The sequence below is a fragment of the Typopeltis vanoorti genome, chromosome 3, assembly GCF_054136105.1.
Source record: "Typopeltis vanoorti isolate ZY-2024b chromosome 3, IOZ_Tvanoo_1.0, whole genome shotgun sequence".
NCBI lineage: Eukaryota > Metazoa > Arthropoda > Arachnida > Uropygi > Thelyphonidae > Typopeltis > Typopeltis vanoorti.
The window spans coordinates 112,130,274-112,150,957 of record NC_143551.1 but is presented as its reverse complement, the minus strand read 5'-3'; the positions used below and the strand labels follow the sequence as shown (position 1 = coordinate 112,150,957).

Below are 20,684 nucleotides of genomic sequence, written 5' to 3'. Positions count from 1 at the left end.
TGGGATTTAAATCCAGGGACCTTGGGGCCACTGGATGGTCCCAAACTCAATGGTGTACCTTGAGCCATGTCTGGTGGTTGTAGTCTGGTGGGCCAGTGCATTGTCCTTTTGAAACAGACCATCAGCTGCAAGATGTATGAAGGCATGAAAATGTGTAGGTGATCAGCCAGCACATTGTGGTAGCTCACAGCATTTAAGGACCTCTCCAGACACACTAAGGGGCCTAATGTGTCACATGAGAAGGGTCCCCAAACCACCACCTTGAACAGAGCCGACCTGGTACAATTGGGCCATGGCATCAAGCTGTCGAAGCCGCACCCTTCCATCAGCTCAGTACAACTGATAATGAGATGATTCATCAGACCTGTGAAATGATTATGATAATGAGATGATTCATCGACTGTGATTCACTCTGCAGAGGTCAAGTTTTGATGGTCTGGCTAGGGCATTGGCTCCCATAGCACATTGTTTGCAGGCTACGCTGTACTGTTTGTTTGTTGATGCCACTTGAATCTCTGACATTACAGGGTTTGAAAATCACTGGATGTGATTTGTGCCACTGTTGCCCTGTGGTTGTTGGTCTGCATGAGTCTAGACAGTGTACGTTGAACCTGGTCATCAATGGCATGTGGGCGACCACCACTTGCTTCCTGGCATTTCTACATCTGTTGATAGTATAATTGTGGTAAACCCTTGATATGGTTACCCTCGAGAACCCTAGGGTTCTTACCACTTGGGCAATAGATTGACTCATCTGTCTTGCACTGATAATATGTCTATGATCAAAGTCGCTAAGATCACCACCCTTACCCATGTTCATCGATTGCAATACACTGTTGTCTGTTTACCATCTGCTTTCAGTTTGGGTTTGTTTCACTCTGTGCAGGTCATGCTAATGTTAACTTCTCATCATCCCTATCTCTAATGTTTTGTCCACTGAGTGTAGTTAAGTGTTAAAAATTTGTTTTCAAAGTATGCTATATTAATTTGTTTATGTATTCATTTTCAGTGTAAATTTTTTTTGGGGAAAAAAATCTTAAAATAGAAACATATCACTATATCAGCACGTCAATATTAATGATTAGTATTGGATAGTTAGTGGCAGCAGTAAATGGAAAAAGAAATTTAAAAAAAGAACTACAAATTATTACACCTGCTTTGGTGTTTTATTGAATTTTTGAATAGTGAGTATTTGAATATTGAATTCAAGTGGATGGTATATATTTTTTTAAAAAAATCCCTGGATGAGAGAAAGATGTAGAAAGTTTTTTTACCTTGGGTTTATACATTAACGATACCAAGAAATTTTATACTTTTTGATCAATGTTATTTTTGACCACTAAATACTTAATTAAGATAACTGAAATTGGGTTTTTATTGGTCGGAATTTGATACAGTTAGAAACCAACTAGTTTCGGCACGTTAACTGGTGGCTTCTTCTGGTATATATGAATATACATATATCAGTTTTAAACAAACGAGCTTAGATTACAAATCAGTACATAACTGAAAAATGAAAAATACTAAATTCATAGGAACCGTTACACAAATACGTGGAGCATGGATGCTAGCACTTGGTCAGTCATTGTGCTAGCATCCACCCAAAGAAGAAGCCACCAGTTAACGTGGCAAAACTAGTCGGTTTCTAGTTGTATCAAATTCTGACCAATAAAAACCCAATTTCAGCTATCTTAATTAAATTTTACTTGGTTTTAATCCTTTTCCCAAGGAAGCAAAACAAAGTTTTGTGCATGCAATATATCCACGTATGAGCTACTTGTATATAGAGGCTAATGACTTCATATCACTTAGTATTCTTAGTGATATCACTTAGTGATACGAAGTCATATCATTAATGCTATATTTAGTTTTCAATGAAGATTTTGTATATGTGATAGCCACCAATACGTCTCAGCCATTTTGTACTAGAACTTTTGTTTGCATGACCATATTCTATATGCTTACTCCGTTTGACATTATGTTTGGTAGTTTGCTTGTGTTGCTGTCATACAGATAGTAACAGCAGAGCACAGATATATTCTCCAGCCAACAGGCATCAGACTGAAGGATACCTAAGAGTGAAGTAATGTAAACAGGTTTTTTAGATGTGGCAGCCACAGGCCTCAGAGGAAATGATAAACACCTCTGTGGTAATGGCATCACTCAGTAGTAGATGAGTTTCATTGCCCAGTGGAATACCATCACCACACCACTTTGCTTTGTGGAAGCCTGAAGTGGTTAGAAGTCATGCTTGGATTCCAAAGCAAAGTTCTGGTTACTCTTCCTCAACTCCAGTATGGGGACACCTATTCTTGGTGGAGAGTACCTCAGTGATGATACAGGCCCCCTTTTCATTTTTCATATTTGTGTATTCTTTGCTTCCCATATACTTTGTTCTTCTTCTTCTCTAGAGACTTTTTTTTACTATCCTATTTTCCATTCTACCATCACTGGAATCCAATGTGCTGCTTCATGTTTGCAGTGCAGTGGAGTGGACATCTAAAAAATGAGTTGTTGTTGTTGTTTTTGTATTTATGGCCAAAGCAACTAAGTTTATGAGGCCATTGTATTATGTCTGTAAAGTGCACTGGTTGGTGGGATTTAAACACAAATTTCCAGCAAGGAAAAACCCTGCCATATCTGTATAGATCCACCTAACTCACCTTCAGCTGAAAAGTCCTGATAAAGGTTCTTTGCATCCTAGCAGGATTCATCTAGAAAGGGGGATCCGGGTAGTCTTGCACTACTTTTTTTCCTGCTTCAGCAAGGCAAGCAGTCCTTGATAGCCTCGCCAGGATCGTTCGACTACTGTGTTACAATAAATCTCCTTCTTCATGGTTTGTCCAAGGCTTGCTGTGGTGTCAGTATGGTGACTAGGGTAGCCTTGATATTCCAGCTCCAAGCAACAGTTTATTGTTTGTTTGTTAGTGGACATCCATGTATGGCTCTATAGTAGATGGAGAGAGCTCAGGCATGGAATTCTCCCTTATGAGAATGAGTCTTTCATCCTCAGGTTTATCAGGACCTAACACAGTACATATGTTCATCAACTGATGTCAGAAATAAAGAACAGAAAACCTCACACACCTTACAGATATACTGCAGTTTCTGATTATACATTCAACTGGTGAAGGGAAAAATGTTGCTCTTCTTTTTTTTTCAAATAGTTTTGTGAAGATTAACATGATCCCAAAAAATCATTGAAAAAAAACTATATTCTGAAGATATTCTTGTCAAAACATCCTTCTAGAATCAATCAGAGCATTTCCTTCATGCAGCATTACTTGGAGCAATACTAATCGTGGTAATTCCTAAGAAAAAGAACCTTTCTTGATGATTGATACCCAAGTGGGTCCTCCTCGATATTCCTGTTGAAGAGATTTGCTCCAAATTAAAAAATCAAGGAGTGATAACCATTTCTCGTACATAAGGATGGTATCTGCTACTAAGAATATCATCCTTGCATTTAATACTTATTTCCCGAAGCATGGAAGTGGGGATGAAGAGCAGAAATAAGTTCATTATTCATGGATACTTACAAATTACAATATTAGAATAAATAAAGTCAATGTACAGTGTTTTGGAAAATTTGAGGTAGTAGTACTTGCCATTCTTATTTCCACTCACTTGTTATTGCAAAATGTGAACTAAAGTATAAAAAAGAATGCAGAATAAGGAAAAAAAGATGGAATATTGAACTACTAAAGACCTTAGATATAATAAAAGACAGTGTTTCTTTTTTATATATTTATGCTTAAGGTGAACAATAAGAAAGACGTGGATGGTCATAAAGGAAAGACTTAAAACATCAGTTGACAAAGTATTAGGATTTACTTGATTACAATGGTAGAAGCCATGGATTACAGATGAGATTTTGGTAATCTTAATTTTTGTTAAATTAAGTAAAACTTCATTTAATTTTATTAATAGGGAAATATATATAGAAATATTCATATAACAAAAACTCATGGATATAAATTATGTTAAATAAAAGTACATTTTTGTGTCAAATGGTAAATGTCAGATAGTTCGTGGGCCTCATCTTCAAAAATAAATTTGCTTATGTATTGACAAAACTGTTTTCTTAGTCTTCCTCTGTGTTCATTGGTTGATCTGTGGAGAGCAAGTGCACTGAACGTAGGTAAAGGTGAATGTCTCAGCTGACTCTGTTAAATTGTTTCAATAGGGATCTTTGCTGGCTTTCTTCAAGAATGACAGCATTAGGGTAAGAATATGATCTTGCCCTGTGTATCCTAGTATTGTTCGGCGGCATCTTGTCCCAAAGCTATTGATGATATTAACTGCTCGTTGAATAGTGATGATCCATGTCTGGAACCAAATGGAAATATGACTTGATTGGTAGTTTTGAAGAAAGGAATTTTGGTATTGGTGTGGATAAGCTTTGGATTTCCGGTTGTTAGTTAAGCTTTTATGGAAATGAAGACCTTTGTGCTTTCTTTTCATTAGGTCGGTTAGAGTACCAATGTCAGTACTGAGGTACTGAAAATCATTTCAGTACCTTGTCCCAAAGCTATTGATGATATTAACTGCTCGTTGAATAGTGATGTTCCATGTCTGGAACCATATGGAAATATGACTTGATTGGTAGTTTTGAAGAAAGGAATTTTGGTATTGGTGTGGATAAGCTTTGGATTTCCGGTTGTTAGTTAAGCTTTTATGGAAATGAAGACCTTTGTGCTTTCTTTTCATTAGGTCGGTTAGATTACCAATGTCAGTACTGAGGTACTGAAAATCATTTACTTCTTCAAGAGCTGTCATATAGTTTAATATTTTCTTCAGCTCTGTTATTTAGGACTTTAGTTATACTGCTGTTGACTCCCAACCCATCAGTGTTGCATTTTTACATAAATATTAGAGTTGATTAGCAGAACATTGTTTGCTTCACAGACGATGCTGAATCTTCAAGAGATATTGAATAGCCATTTCCTGGAAGTGTGAAAACATAATCATGGTAATAATAAAAAGGTATGGTGCCAAAGAGTTTTCTTAAATAACTCCAGTAAAAACAGGAAAGCTCTTGGTTCATCTCTTCATTAACCATTACTCTTGCATGGCAATTCTGGTATTGTTCTGCTATTGCTTCATTTTCAAGAGTATGCCTAAAAATTGAAAAATTTCAAGACACTTTATTTATTGATTGAATTGAGGGCTTTGAGAAATCTATGAATTTTAAGATTTAAAAGAAGGTTTTTATCTCTTGCTCCATCCATCAACCTTCTTCAATAATGCTTCTTTTTTTTAAGAAACCTGCTTGATTTTTGAGCATTCTGTTATCAATTTGCAGAGTGGTGGTAGGAAGTAATATGATTCCTATGTAATTTTCTGGGTTATTTAGATTGCTTTTTTTTTTTGTTTTTGGAAAGGGCAGAGGTATTGGTATTATTAAGCTAAATCTAATGTTCCATTATGATGGAACATTAGATTTAGAAGAGCAGTATTGCAGGTATTTAATAGTTGTTTCCACGGCTCTTTTTCTGCATGTTTAATAGTCTCTGCTATTATACTTCCATTCCAGCTTTCTCATTTCTTTGAGTTTTTAGTGCAATTTCAAATTCTTGCATTTTAAAATTGTTACACATAAATGGGAAATTCTTTTTTGATTATTATTTCTGGCAAAGCATCTATAGAGAAGTTCACTGATGAGTTATTCAACAGTTTTTCAAAGTAATTCTTCACACCAAGGTCTTTATTTTTATCATCAGATATTTTGCCATTTTTAGCTTTTATTCTTAGTCTTTTGGGCTTCTTTTTTTTTTTTTTTAGTGCATAATGGTTAATTTAATAGAAGAATGAAATAGAGCAGCATGTACCCATCATCCCAAAACAAAAAATAAATAAATAAAGTAGTAAGAGACAAAACAAAAGAAAAAGTATTTACTGGTAATAAAGAAATAACAAAGACGGAAGGAATATCTTGAAAACTTATATAATGGACAAATGTGAATAATGAAATTTTTGAATCAGAATATAAAACTGAAAAAGAAAGTATTGGACTAGAAATACTGGATGAAGAAATTAAAAGAGCAATTAATTAGTTACCTAACTGCAAAACTGTAGGAACAGATGAGATACTCTGAATATTTAAAAAATTTGGGAGATGCAACACAAGAATCTTTAAATAAAATGATGAAGTTCATTTATCAAGAAGGAAAGGAATGTGTGACTGCTGTGAAAGATTGATGGTAATGCTACCTAAGAAAGGGAATGCAACAGTTTGCAAAAAGTGTTGAATGATAAGTTGACTCAAGTATGCTTCAAAGATTATACTAAATATTGTGAAACATAGAATAAAATCAAAAATTGAATGTTATTTATAACTAAATACTTAAGGAATTGACAGCGCACACTAGAAATATAAATTAAATCAACTTTAATATATACTTTCCGATATTTCGGCAATGTCACGTTGCCATCTTCAGGAAACTTAAGATAAAGACACGTGCACGCAAGTACTACATAACAACAAATGAGAAACGAAGCAAGGAGGCTACCGTTTTCCTAAAGTCCTGATGGTGCCCCCATGACTGGCTATATTAGGTGTTCTTGGCCTTTGGGCTGAAGTTCTTCTGATATATGTTTCCCAAATTTGGGGCAGTCTCATGCATCCAAATTCATTGACGTTTGGCATATTCCTAAGGGCTGAGGCTGATTCCATGAATAGTCTTTCATATTTGAACTTGCTGCAGTGTATTACTGTGGCTTTTTTCCACCTTATTCTGCGGCGAGTATCCAGAGCATGGTCTGCCAGCCCAGAGCGGCTGTACTGGTGAAATCGGATGTAGTCCTTATGTTCTGAGATTCAGATATTTGCTCTCCTGCCTGTTTGGACAAAGTAGGACAATTTACAGCTGCAAGGGACCTGGTATACACCAGGTAGGTCTAGGGGAAGTGGTTGGTCTTTAGTGGAGCAGATAAGGGATGCCAATTTTCTATATGGTCTGTAACAAGAGGTCAAGTCATGCTTTTTTTTAGGATTTTGTTGATTTTTTCTGAGGTGCCTCAGATGTAGGGAATGGTGATGGATTTAGAGTAATCTTTTTTTGTGAATGGGGGGGGGGTGGATTGTGGATAACTGGTTTTAGTATTTTTTGGATTTTTTTGGGGGGGGGGGGATAGCCATTGGCTGAGAAAGTGTTAAGGATATGATTTAGTTCAGTGGTTAGGGCTTGGTCATTTGAACAGATTAGTAGAAAGTATTTTTAACTTGGGTATAATTATGTTAAAGATACCAAGCAATTTTAAACCTGGTTTTACTCCATTTTTCCCAAGTGAGCAAACAGACAAAATGTCAAGTTTGCACCTGCAATTGATGCAAGACTAGCTGATCCCACAGGTAGTGCAAGACTAAGGCAACTCGTGGTAAAGGTGAAGCAAGCTCTGATCACTAATCTTGATATTTACCCTTAATGCCAAAACACATCTCCAAGAAGGGGATGTATGATGTTTTGTATTAAAGGCAAGGGGAGCCACTACCGACCGGTTTCGACCTTTTTTGAGGTCTCATCAGTGGGAGCCAGGCTAGAAATACCAAGATTTAGTAATGCAGAGCTTATAAGTATTTTACCAAAACAAGTTACCATAAGGTGTTTTAACCTTATTAAATAAAAATCTCAGGAGGAGATCTAAATGTAGAAAGTATTTTTACTGTTTGCTCACTTGGAAAAAATGGAGTAAAACCAGGTTTAAAATTGCTTGGTATCTTTAACATGAACAGATTAGTTTTTGCCCTGTTGAATAGTATCTTAATAACTCTATATTGTTGCGGGGGGGGGGGATTGTTGATGAATGTGTCTGCCTGTATGGGTGGGTTTCCTATAAACTGAGAAAACTAAGGTTCCATCAGGTTGGTGGGTGACTAGTGTGTCTAGGAAGGGGAGGCTATTGTTTTTCTCTTTTTCCAGGGTGAACTTGATTCTAGGGTGTTGGTTGTTTGAGTATGTTAGGAAGGAGTGGAGTGTATCTTGACCATGTGGCCAAATAACAAACACATCATCAACGTAGCAAAGCCATATAGTAGGTTTCTGTAGGGCAGAGTCTAAGGCTTTCTCTTGAAAAGTCTCCATAAAGAAGTTGGCCAAGGGTGGGGAAAGTGGTGAACCCACGGCTGTCCTCTCTATCTGTTTGTAGAATTTTTCCTGCCAAATGAAATAGCCTGAGTTCATTGTGAACTGGAATAGGGCTGAGATATCGGGAGGAAATTTAGCTTGCATTAGCTCTAAGGTTTCTTTGAGGGGGACATTTGTGAATAAGGTGGAGACATCAAAACTCACCATTATGTCATTATGTTGGAGTGTAAGGTTTTCTATACTGGCTTTGAAGTGGGCTGAGTTTTTTATGTGTGATGGTGTGTTGCCAGTATAGTGTGTGACTGTGTTGGCTAAATATTTAGCTAGTTTATAAGTGGGGGAATCAATGCCATCCACTATGGGACGTAATGGCACATTTTCTTTATGTATTTTTGGGAGCCCATATATACGGGTGGGGGGGGGGTCTAGAGTTATATGGTTTTAGTCTGTTGGTAATCTCCACAGGCCAAGAAGTGACCTTCTTAAGGAGTCTATGGAGTTTCTGATTTATGAGTTGGTAGGATTGTATTCAATGGGGAGGTAAGTAGCTCGATCTAATAGTAAAGCCTTAAGCTTACCTGTGTAGTCATTATGATTGAGTACCACAGTGGCGTTCCCCTTATCCACTTTAGTGATAACTATTTCTTTGTTTTTCTTCAATTCCTGTAGAGACTTGTATTCACTAATGGATATGTTGGTTTTTGGTGGTTTTGTTTTTGTGAGAACACAGGCTACATCCAATCTAATATCGTTGGCAATGTGGTTTGGAAGGTGGCGAATTCTGCATTCAATCTGGATCATTAATTCCTCGGCCGGTAATTTCCTAGGAGCAATGCCGAAGTTGTGACCACGTGACAGAGCGTTAAGTGCTTCAGGCTTCAAGATAACTGAAGAAAGGTTAACTACTTGGTTTGTAGTTTTGGTTTGGACGTCAAGTTCTTTTTTAATTTATCAAACTTGTTGATATGTCGACTCCGTATTCATTCAAATTCTTTATTTGCCACCATGCACGAGACGTCTTGTAAAATAGAATAAGTTCGTGATTTAGCATATGTAACACTATTCAACAGGACAAAACTAATCTCAAATGACCAAGCTCTAACCACTGAACTGAATCACATCCTTAACACTTTCCCAGTTAATGGCTATCCCCCCCAAAAAATTCAAAAAATACTAAAACCAGTTATCCACAATCCATCTCCCCCCCCCTCACAAAAAAAATTACTTTAAATCCATCACCATTCCCTACATCCAAGGCACCTCGGGAAAAAATCAACAAAATCCTAAAAAAACATGACTTGACCTCTTGTTACAATATCGAAATCGTACCAGCCAGGTGCAGACATACAGGACGTCAGCGAATCTATCCAAGTGCAAAAACAGAGGGTGAAAGAGATGATAATTGTGGCAGGAACAAATGATTTGAAAGAAGACAAAATGGAAATGATAGAGAATGTGAGGGAATTACTTGAGGTAGCAAAAGAGGAGTGAGAGAGTTAGGATGGTGAGTATTTTACTGCAGTATGACAGTAAAGTGTTTAGAAGGAGGGCCATAATTGCCAATGACTTTATGCGTGGGTTATGCATGGAGAGTGGTGTGGAATTTGTGGATATGTGGAGTGAGTTCGATGGGCGAAAGGATTTATATAAGATGGATGGGTTACATTTGAATGGAGTTGGTGTATGGAGGCTTGAAAAAGTGTTAATGAATGATGTGGAAGATTTATTAAGGGAGGGAGGGAGTAGATATGCAGACTTTAGGGAGGCAGTTGAATGTATGAATGAGTATAATATGCCCGAGCGAGTACGAAGGACAAAAATCAGAATGGGATAGTTAGTATAAGGCATCAAAGTAGGAATGGGACTAATGAGCTTCTGCAATTCATGTACACTAATGCCAGGAGTATTAGGAACAAGAAGGAAGAGTTTTTGGCCTTGGTTGGCACTTCCAGGCCACAGGTTGTTGGTATTAGTGAAACATGGCTGACAGAAGATGATAAAACTAGTGGGATTGAATGTGACGGGTATAACGTGTTCAGGAGTGACAGGGAGAATAAAAAGGGGGGAGAAGTGTTATTGATGATAGCTGATGAGTTGCAGCCAAGGAGTATAGAAGTTGAACTTCAGGATAGAGGAAAGAGCACATTTGAAGCTGTTTGGTGTGAGATTGAAACTAGCAGAACAAAATATACAATTTGGTGCTGCTATAGACCAGATGATGGAATAGATGGCGGGGATAGTATGCATAGACAAATAGAAGAAATGAGTGGAAGGAGGGTAATTATTATGGGTGATTTCAATTATGGTAACATTGACTGGAAAGAGGAGAGGGCACATGGGAAGGAGGAATTGGATTTTATGCAGTTATTAAGGGACAACTATCTGTGACAGCATGTAGTGGAAAATACCAGGGGGCAGAGAGTGCTTGACTAGTAATTGCAACTGAGAATATGGCTGTAATGAACATGAACATGTTGCCACCAATTGGTGAGAGTGACCATAAGATCATGACTTAGGAGGTGGCTAAAGGAGTGGATTTTACAATTAAGACAGGGTACATGTGGAATTATTGGGCTGGTAAGTATGACAAGCTTAGGAGTGTGCTTGGCTCAGTGCTATGGCATGTAAAACTGCAAGGGCTGGATGTTGATAGTGCATGGGAGGTGGTTAAGAAATGTTTGCAGGAAGTAATGGTTTACTGTATACCAAGAGTCCGAATAATAAATCAAGTAGGGGTTAAATGGATGAATAACACTATTAAGCTTGAGCTGCAAAAAAAGAAACAATTGTGGAGTGAATTTAAGGAGAAAGGTGACCAGCAGGCACAGGAACAGTATAAAGCTCAAGCCAGGATGGTAACAAGGGTGGTAAGAAAAGCAAAAGCAGATTACGAAAGAAAATTGGCCATGCAGGCTAAAGAGAATCCCAAACAGTTTTTTCAATATGTTGCAAGTAAAAGGAAAAATGCTCATGGCAGAATGATTTTAAAAAATGCTGAGAGTAGGGAGGTAACTGAATCAGTCGATATAGTGGAATTAATGAGCTAGCACTTTGCAAGGTTGAGGATTTGTGGGTTGCAAAAATTGGTTGATAGGCAGAGGAAGGGAGATATGATTGAGACATTCAACTTACTGAAGGGTTGCTATAAAATTAATTCAGAAGATATTTTTGAGAACAGGGCTGGTTGTGGGAGGACTAGGGGACATCCATGGAAACTGGGCAAAAGTGTGGTTAGTAAGGGTGTTAGAGCTGAGGTCTTTACTTTTAGAGTGGTGAATGAGTGGAATGGACTGCCAGAGTCTGTGGTGGATGCTGTGACAGTGAATGAGTTTAAGGCGAGGTATGATAGATACTGTATGAATGTCGAATAGTTGTGATGAATATGATTTGGGGCCTTCCTCGATGAGGCTAAGGACTCCCCGGAGTTGCCCGTAATAATAATAGAAAATTGGCATCCCTTATCTGCTCCACTAAAGACCAACCACTTCCCCTAGACCTATCTGGTGTATACCAGGTCCCTTGCAGCTGTAAATTGTCCTACTTTGGCCAAACAGGCAGGACAGCAAATATCAGAATCTCAGAACACATTGCCTTTATAGATTTTAAAAAGGCATTTGATAACATACAGTGGAAAAAATTTTTTCAAATAATGAAAGGAATGGAATCTGTGGGATTTGGGGGAATGGAAGACTAATTAAGAAATTGTATACCAACAAGAAAAAAGATATGAATTCAAGAAAATGAAGCAACTGCAGAAGTAAAAAAAAAAAAAAAAAATGTTTGTTTGTGCATTATCACCCTTACTTTCAACCTCTGTATAAAGAATGCAGCAAAAATAAGAAAAGAAGGAATGAAGTGGATAATTGAAGATGGACTGCAAATACATATGATACACTTTATAATATAGTTGTATCAGCTGAGAATGAACAGGATTTAAAACAGATATTATTTAGGATGGATGATGTTTTATTTGATTACGTACTTACTACAAAAACTAAAATAATAGTAGTAGATTCAAAAAAGTAAAATAAGATTGATAAAATAGTGATTACAAGTAATATTGAACAAGCAAAATCAATCATATATCTGGAATGACCTATTCAAGAAGTTGGAAGATGTAAGTTGTAAATATGAATTTAAGAATTGCTAAGGCAAAAGATCATTTATAAGAAACATGATAAGTATGGTGGGGGGGGGGGGGGGTGGGGGGGGGGGGGGGTGGGGGGGGGGGGGGGTGGGGGGGGGGGGGGGTGGGGGGGGGGGGGGGTGGGGGGGGGGGGGGGTGGGGGGGGGGGGGGGTGGGGGGGGGGGGGGGTGGGGGGGGGGGGGGGTGGGGGGGGGGGGGGGTGGGGGGGGGGGGGGGTGGGGGGGGGGGGGGGTGGGGGGGGGGGGGGGTGGGGGGGGGGGGGGGTGGGGGGGGGGGGGGGTGGGGGGGGGGGGGGGTGGGGGGGGGGGGGGGTGGGGGGGGGGGGGGGTGGGGGGGGGGGGGGGTGGGGGGGGGGGGGGGTGGGGGGGGGGGGGGGTGGGGGGGGGGGGGGGTGGGGGGGGGGGGGGGTGGGGGGGGGGGGGGGTGGGGGGGGGGGGGGGTGGGGGGGGGGGGGGGTGGGGGGGGGGGGGGGTGGGGGGGGGGGGGGGTGGGGGGGGGGGGGGGTGGGGGGGGGGGGGGGTGGGGGGGGGGGGGGGTATGAGTACCTCCAGTTCATCTTCCTCAATTCTCATGTCAGTCTCTGTCACATCATTAACTGCAAAGTCACCACCTGGATGATATAAATATTGTTTAAAAGTGTTTGGTAATACAACCTATTGTTATCCAAGATGCAGACAATGTATGTAGGTGGTCATCAAGATGTAATAATTATTTTGTTGTATTTTAGAACATTATTCTGTAAGTGCGCGTACTACTTTTTGTGGATAGTGATTTATCTCTAGATAAAAATTTCTACCTAATTTTTTCACAACAATAATGGTTAGATTGAAATCATAACTGAGAAATTTTGATATAGATCTTAACTATAACATTTCATTAAATTTCATCCAGCCAGATTGGAATTATTAATATAATTCTGGTTCTTCTTTACCAAAATTTTCTAATAAAAGCGAGCCAGTAGTAACTAAAACTGAACTGTGCAGAAAAACTTCTATCAGAGGGTTAATTGCAATATATAATTTCAACACATTGTCCCTTGGGATTCCCAAACATAGTTGAACTGAAAACTGGAATGGTTCGACAAATGTTTGTAAAAGTTTCAAATACCAAATCGGAGTAAAATTCATCCCATAATAACTGGTGTATGGACATCATGTATTACTAATAATTATAATAGTTATGTAGCCTCCTTAGTTAAGTTGCTATAAACAAAGACCTTTGGTTAGAAAGATGTGGGTTTGAATCCCTTCTATGACATGAAGAACCTTTATCAGTCCTCTTCATCTGAAGATGGATTAGCTGGTTTCATTTGGGGATGACAGGATTTTTTCCTCCTGGAAACTCAGGTGTTTCATTCTGCAAACAGGCAAATCAGTCCTGTGAACACCCACTTCTACAGATGTAAAAACTACACAAGGCAATGGGACATCTTATTTTATAATTATTCCCTAGTAAAGAAGTATTGCTATCCCAATAACCATTAGGTTGAAGAGAGATGAGGATGAGGGGGAATAAGAATAATAGTGATTATTATTACTAGTAGGTGTCTTTAATTAGGAATGTAAGGATTCCATGCAATGAGGAATCCAGGCCAATATACTATTGTCAGAGAATGAACCCTAGATTGATTATTATTAATTCATTACATTGCAATTTATAAAATGCTGATATTCTGATGTGTATAAAAAGATGTAAAAAGATAAAATTGGAAAACATGTTCTGATGTCCTACATGGATTTCATGAGCACAGTGCTTTGGCAACACTTCCAAGATACTACAAAACAAAAGAGTACTATTGTTCACATAAATTCTTTTTCATATTAGTTTCCTATGTTAAAATACACTGTGGTTAAAGAAGTGTAGATGTGATTAATTAATTCCCACCTTTGCTAAAATAAAGGAAGTCATTAAGTCTCCAGGTGCATGAAATTTATCTAAAAGCTAGCCATTCCTTGTTACTTAATCAGTTATGAGTTTCAAAACAGGAACTGGCATTAAATATAATAAAAACAACAGAATTGGAAGCTGATCTGTCAAATACATTAAATCAAGACTTGCTACATATTGTTATTAATATTTCAAAGAATATGAGCATTAAAACATTTAAAAAAAGCAACATAAATCTTGATAAGAAATACTTAACATTGTTATAACGATTAAGAAAAATATAACCAAATTACCTGCCGACAAATGGGTTGTAAACTTATCTAAATATTTCATACCAATTATCTGTCTAGTATTGAAGCTGACAGACTACGATCTATGATGCCTAACCAAAAGAATTGAATATTCTGCCATCAGAATTTAAAAGCCTTGAAATCCTTAAAACAAAATAGTAACATAGTTATCACCAAAGCAGACAAAGGCAATACCACTGTAGTCTTAGATGCTAAATTTATACGATCGAAAAATTACTTGACTACTTCGTGATTGCTATGTATACTCCCAGCTTAATTATGATCCTACTAAAAGTCTGCTCAAAAAACTCAACAAGTTTCTGGATGCAAGAACATTCCCAGATCAAAAAACCATCAAAAGACTCAAAACATACCATGCCAGGCCTCGTAGAATATATGGTTCACCTAAATTACATAGAAGTAACTGTCCACTTACTATTGTGGATTCTATATGCAGTCCCACATATAAAATATCAAAATTTTTGTCCAACCTTCTCTGACTCTTCATTGACCACTCAGCTTCTTCAATAAAAAAGTCCATAGTATTTCTTACAAGAATAAAAGACGTTAAATTGGCAGATACAGACATGTTAGTAAGCTGAGCTTTGATATTGTCTCTCTCTCTCTTCACTAATATCTCTCACAAAGAAATAGAATTGTTAACCCAAAAATTTCTAGCCAAATTTGTTGAATTATTCAAATTTGCAATCACTTCAGGTTACTTGGAAAAAGAAAATATATAAACAAGAGGGAAGGAAGAGCGATGGGCTCACTCTTATCACTAACTTAGCCAATTTTTTTATTGAACACTTAGAAGATAGAATTTTCACTCTTGACCTAAACCAACAATCTGGCTGTGATATGTTGATGATGCCTTTGCTGTCTGGAGCCACAAAGAACAAGAACTCTACTCATTTCTAAAAAAAATATCAACAACCTACATCCTCACATCAAAAACCAACTTTTTCAGGTCATTATTTCCATAACAAATCGGATCACCATCCATCTCAAAATTATGGCATCATAAAATCCAGAGCACACAAGATTTGTTCCTCTGAAGAATCTCTATAACAAGAATTGGAAATATTGGAAATTATCAAAGAAACTACTGCACTAAATGGATATAATCCAAAAATTACCCCAAAAAAAAAAAAAAAATTAACCACTCTCCTGCAACTCAACCCAGACAAGAAGCCTACAGAACTCTTATACCATATATTAACTCTTTAACTGCTGATTTTATATTCTACTGACGTTGTCCCATGTGCTGAATTAATTTTGCAAAAAATTTATAAATAAAATCAATTAAAATTCTTACTGAAGTAAGAAGTCTGGACAGCATCATACATTCTTGATATATACTTGTTCACTCACAAAAATGGCAATAATAGTGTTTTATAAAATTTGCATAATCAAGGGGTGTCCACTTGATTATGCAAATTACACACATTAATTCATGTAGAAATTAATCAAAATATATAAAGAGCACTATTATTTACAACACAGTTATTACTAAGCCTACCAAGTGCCAGGGTATGAAAATCCTAAAAATTTCGCATGGAATGATATTTTTCAAAACAAGGCTGTACACAAAGTACAATGTTACATTTGGTGCACATATACCGGCTCTCACAACGGTTCTTCTGCTCAAGAGTGGTATTGGAACAGACATAACGAACTCAAGCTGCATTCTTCTTCTTCTTCTCGGTAAAAGGTACAAGAGAAGGGAAATGCCTTTCTTTGAGACACAGTGGTTGATCTCCAGGTGATGGACGTCCTTTCAACCTCCCTGCTGTTCTGAGGAATATGGTACTTTTGAATATTTCCCTGATAAGCATGAGTTGGTAGTCTGCTAAGTTTGTGTTTTTTCCAAATTTTACATTATAGAGACAGTGGAAAATTAGCATGGTCATATCCAGAAGGTGAAAAAATAGTTTTTTGTACCACTTCATAATTTTTCTCATATACTCAACAGAAGTGACCATCATATCTGTCCTGTCTACAGCACCCATGTTGACATTGTAATCCACCACACAATGTGGTTTCACAATATTCTCTCCTGTCTGCCGATCTTTTTTGTCCATCTGTGCAACATCATTTTCATGCAATGTTGTCAGCATTGAAACTTCTCTCCTGTCAAGCCACCTTATTGCAAGAATATTGTCTGTATGTTTTGCTTCTATTTGTCCCTTATTTAGTTTCTGTGAAAATTTAGGCATTCCCTTTCTATTTTTCCTGGCTGTACCACATGCATTGGTCTTGTCTTTATGCAACCAGAAAAGTAGAGGGCTGGAATACCAGTTGTCAATCCATAGTGTGTGTGACCCCTATGCAAATATTTCATCATAAGTGTTTTCACAACTGCACCCGACACACCAAGGTCACGCTCAGGGAGGATGTCTGTGTCCTTCCCAGTGTACACTATGAAATATGTGATGAAACCTGTTTTACAGTCACAGATGAAAAATAGTTTTATTCCGAATCAACTTCTTTTTGAAGGAATGTACTGGGCAAATGATAATCTACTTTTGAAAAGAACAAGACTTTCATCTATACACAAATTTTGAAAGGGTAGAACATTTCACTGAAACTTTTTCTTAGACTTTCAATTACAGATTTCAACTTATATAATCTGTCTCCTTCAGGTTGATTTTCATTATCACTAAAATGCAATAATCTAAGTAACAACAAATATGTCCCAGGCCATCAAATCAGAAAGCTGGGGGATTGAGAGGAGAGGATCTGTAGCCAATATTCAGAAATTTTAAGTTTTTTTACCCTTGTCATTAGCAGCATAATAGCTAGAAAAATGTAAAGTTCTTGAGGGGTGGTGTTTTTCCACTTCTTTAGTCGTGAAGATGGTCTGTTATTTGTGGTGAAGGTATGAAACTTGTTTGTTTCGTCAGCTATTGTTGTCATTAGTTCTATGGTAAAAAATTGTTCAAAAATATCTAAAGCTGAAGAATCATCAGTGGAATTATTCCTGAATTACTGCTATCAAATTTGTGCACACTTGGAGTAAATGCATCATCACGTCACTTGAACAATACAGCTTCGGTATACATTCGCTTATGCATGTTTGTATCAAGACTTTTGTCACTATTTTGCTCGCTGTAACACTTACATCACCAGGATCTTCTTCATCTGAAGTACACAATTCACTTAACTCAGACAATTCTTCTCCCAACTCATATGTTGTTAACAATTCATAAATTTGATCATCGGTGTTATATCTTGGATGTCTGGCATCTGGCGTGTGTGACTTTGACTATCTTTGTATCTTTAATTGTCTTTACTTTAGCCTTACAGTTAACATAAATTTTTGTATCACTTAATATCAGATATTCGTTTGCCGACGAATTTGTATTAATTAAAGACTGCGCCAGCTGGCAACTAAATTCCGATATGTCATCCAAGAATACTTAAAGGAAATGTAGGGATCAAGAAGTAAGCAGTCGTGGTCCCAATTCTTCTATCGCTAATGGTTTCCCCTTAAATGCACGGTACGAAATTTTCCAAACGGTAGCTCAAATCTGCAGAAAGGATGACAAACTCATTTGATTATATTTAAAGAAACACATTTATTATTGCACAAAGACTAGTATACATGTAAATCAAATTCTTAATCTTAAAAGAGTCTGGGTTCCCTTTACCTAATTAATCACATACAAAACTTCCATACTATAGTCCCTTACTTGACATAAATTCCTCACTTCTAAACGTACATCTATTCTCAGACTCTTATAACTAAATTACCTAATATTATCACACATGTAATACTGCATATATACACAAGACAACTCAATACTTCTGACATGAACTTCTCTAGGATAATACTTCTTATTCTTACTTAATCTCCCCTCCAAAATTTTAGTTAACATTTAGTTACATTCTGACCATATAACATTACTGATTCTAAATCACACAAACAGTTCGGACCTCGGCCTCCTGTTTGGCTGGAGCCTAATATGCTTCCCTCTCAACTGTAGACAAAAGTGTCCAAATCGCAGACTGTTCCTATAACACTACACAGAGATAGTATGCTTCCTTAACTTCTGTTTCCCTACTCTTCGGTTACTTTAATTCAACATTTAACATAAGAAAATCTTCCGCTTACCGTTGTTGCCTTGAACTGGATACTTTGGTCGGCTTACTGTACCTTCACTGATGGCGGTCTTGCTATTCCTTTGTTTCCATACGAACCGAAAAAACACTCATACACAGATTTGAACACTGACGTTGATTTCATCAGTGGCTCTTTCTTCTTATGGATCTGAATACATTATAGTTGCAGCCTTGGCCCACGTAGCACACATAGCAAGGGGGGATTCTTGCTATACGTGGCGGCAAGCTCTACACAGCTCTCCGACAGGACTAGGTGCCGACGAAACCCAGAGACAAGAGATAAGAGGGCGATTCGAATTCCCGCCGAAACCTTTATACCCAAAAACAGCTCCCTCACGCAGTGGTGTCGTCATGCATACGGCAGCTGCCGATTGGATGCCGTGGCTAAGAACTGCTTTTACATGGCTTAAAGTTTGCTCTAGCTTATACATATTTATTTGGCAATTTATACATGATTTCATATTTTAATTCATTTACAACTATTCTCTATTAAACTCATGGGCCATTCTAGCATTGTTTAGAGCTTACACATTTGGATATTTACATGTTCTTGGGACATTAGTCAGTACATTTCCCATCTGGAGGCATAAGCATGTCCTTATACTCTCCTTATGAGTAACTTGTGTTGGGTGGGAAAAAAGATGACTCATCATCTTTTTTCCGACACAACAATCGGTAAGATAACACGGATATTTACTAGTAGATGCCATATTGTGACATCCCGAAAATCCCTGCAGTCACGTGGTTTATGCATTGTGCTGTGAATGATTAGTTGCACCAGTTCAAATTTTTCTCTTTAGATGTCATACAAAGACAGAAACCCAAGTCAAATAAACTTCAATTGGTTGGCAATAGATGGAGGAACCTACCCACGAAATTTGAATATCTTACGACGATTCTTTCCATACTAAAAAATTGTCTGTATATGGGAGGCATGCCAACCATACATATACGGGCTCAGCAAAGCAGGCGTGTATTTCTGAGCCCGTAATAATACATTCTCAGCAGTTAAATGGTTAAAGGCATCTCTGACTGTTTAGCAAAAATTATGAAAAAATACAAACTTGTTGCCACCTATAAACCCATCAACCAAATCCACAACCTGTTACCTTGCCCAAAAGATAAACTTACATCAATGATGCTACCTGGAGTATGCGAAGTACCTGTTCTTGTGACTTATCTTACTATGGACAAACAGGAAGATCTATCAATAAACGCATATATGAATACTGACCACATCCGTCTCATCAAACCTCACAAATCTAGTCTTGCACAACATGGAATTGAAAATGTTAATCATAGGATCCATTGGCAAAACACTAAACTATTACATAGATCTGTATATAAACATGAAAGTTTATATAAAGAAAGTGCTGAAGCCATACGTCATAGACCTAATCTTAATTGGAACGACTGTCTCACTACTTCCCAGATTCCAAAAATCTGGGAAATTGTTATCCTCTAGTATATAAAATAAATTTATCTGTTATATTTTAATTTAATTTTTTTTACAGCCCAATTAGATTTAATCCATAAATATGCAGCTGTATATGTGGTGGTGGTGGGGGGGGGGGTTTGCAAGGTTGCAATTTAAAATTTAAGCATGTCTGCTAATGTTTTTAATTTAGTTCTAATTGTTGTTTGATAATTGTACTGACGATGTCTTATAATATGTAAGACGAAATATTTACATATTAAAAAGTTATCTACTGTAGCATACATGCTATTTTATAGTTATAATACTTCACAGGTTTCACTCTACAAGAAAGGTATGTTTGTTTTCATTTTTTAATAACTGATTATTTTCTCATCCTTTCTTTCTATTTTCACTCTTATTATTATTTATTTGTTGTAACTCAAGTGATGAAATGAATGCAAACTAAATCTACATTCAGACAGTCTGTTTAGGGTCTCTTGCAAAGCTACATCTGCTCTACTTTTCATAATGCTCCCCAACTTTGCATCATCTGCAAACAAGTGTATATCACTATTAGTCCTTTCCAATGTCATTTACATACAAATTAAACAACAATAGCCCCAAAACAAATCCCTAGGGCATACCACCAGTGACTTTTACTCTTCTGGGATATTACTTCCCCCCCCCCTCCCCAAACACTACCTGCTGATACCTATCAGATAGCCAGTCTC

The 20,684-nt window shown here is 37.6% G+C and overlaps 1 protein-coding gene across 1 annotated transcript in view; it reads left to right on the top strand.

Moving 5' to 3' along the window:
• Positions 1 to 20,059, top strand: part of LOC150108472 (sorting nexin-6-like) — a 285,148-nt gene extending 265,089 nt beyond the window's left edge. The window contains exon 12 of the mRNA XM_090390474.1: positions 20,051 to 20,059. Coding sequence (XP_090246600.1) covers positions 20,051 to 20,059 — 9 coding nt within the window. The remainder of the gene's footprint in view (positions 1 to 20,050) is intronic.
• The last annotated feature ends 625 nt before the right edge of the window (positions 20,060 to 20,684 follow it).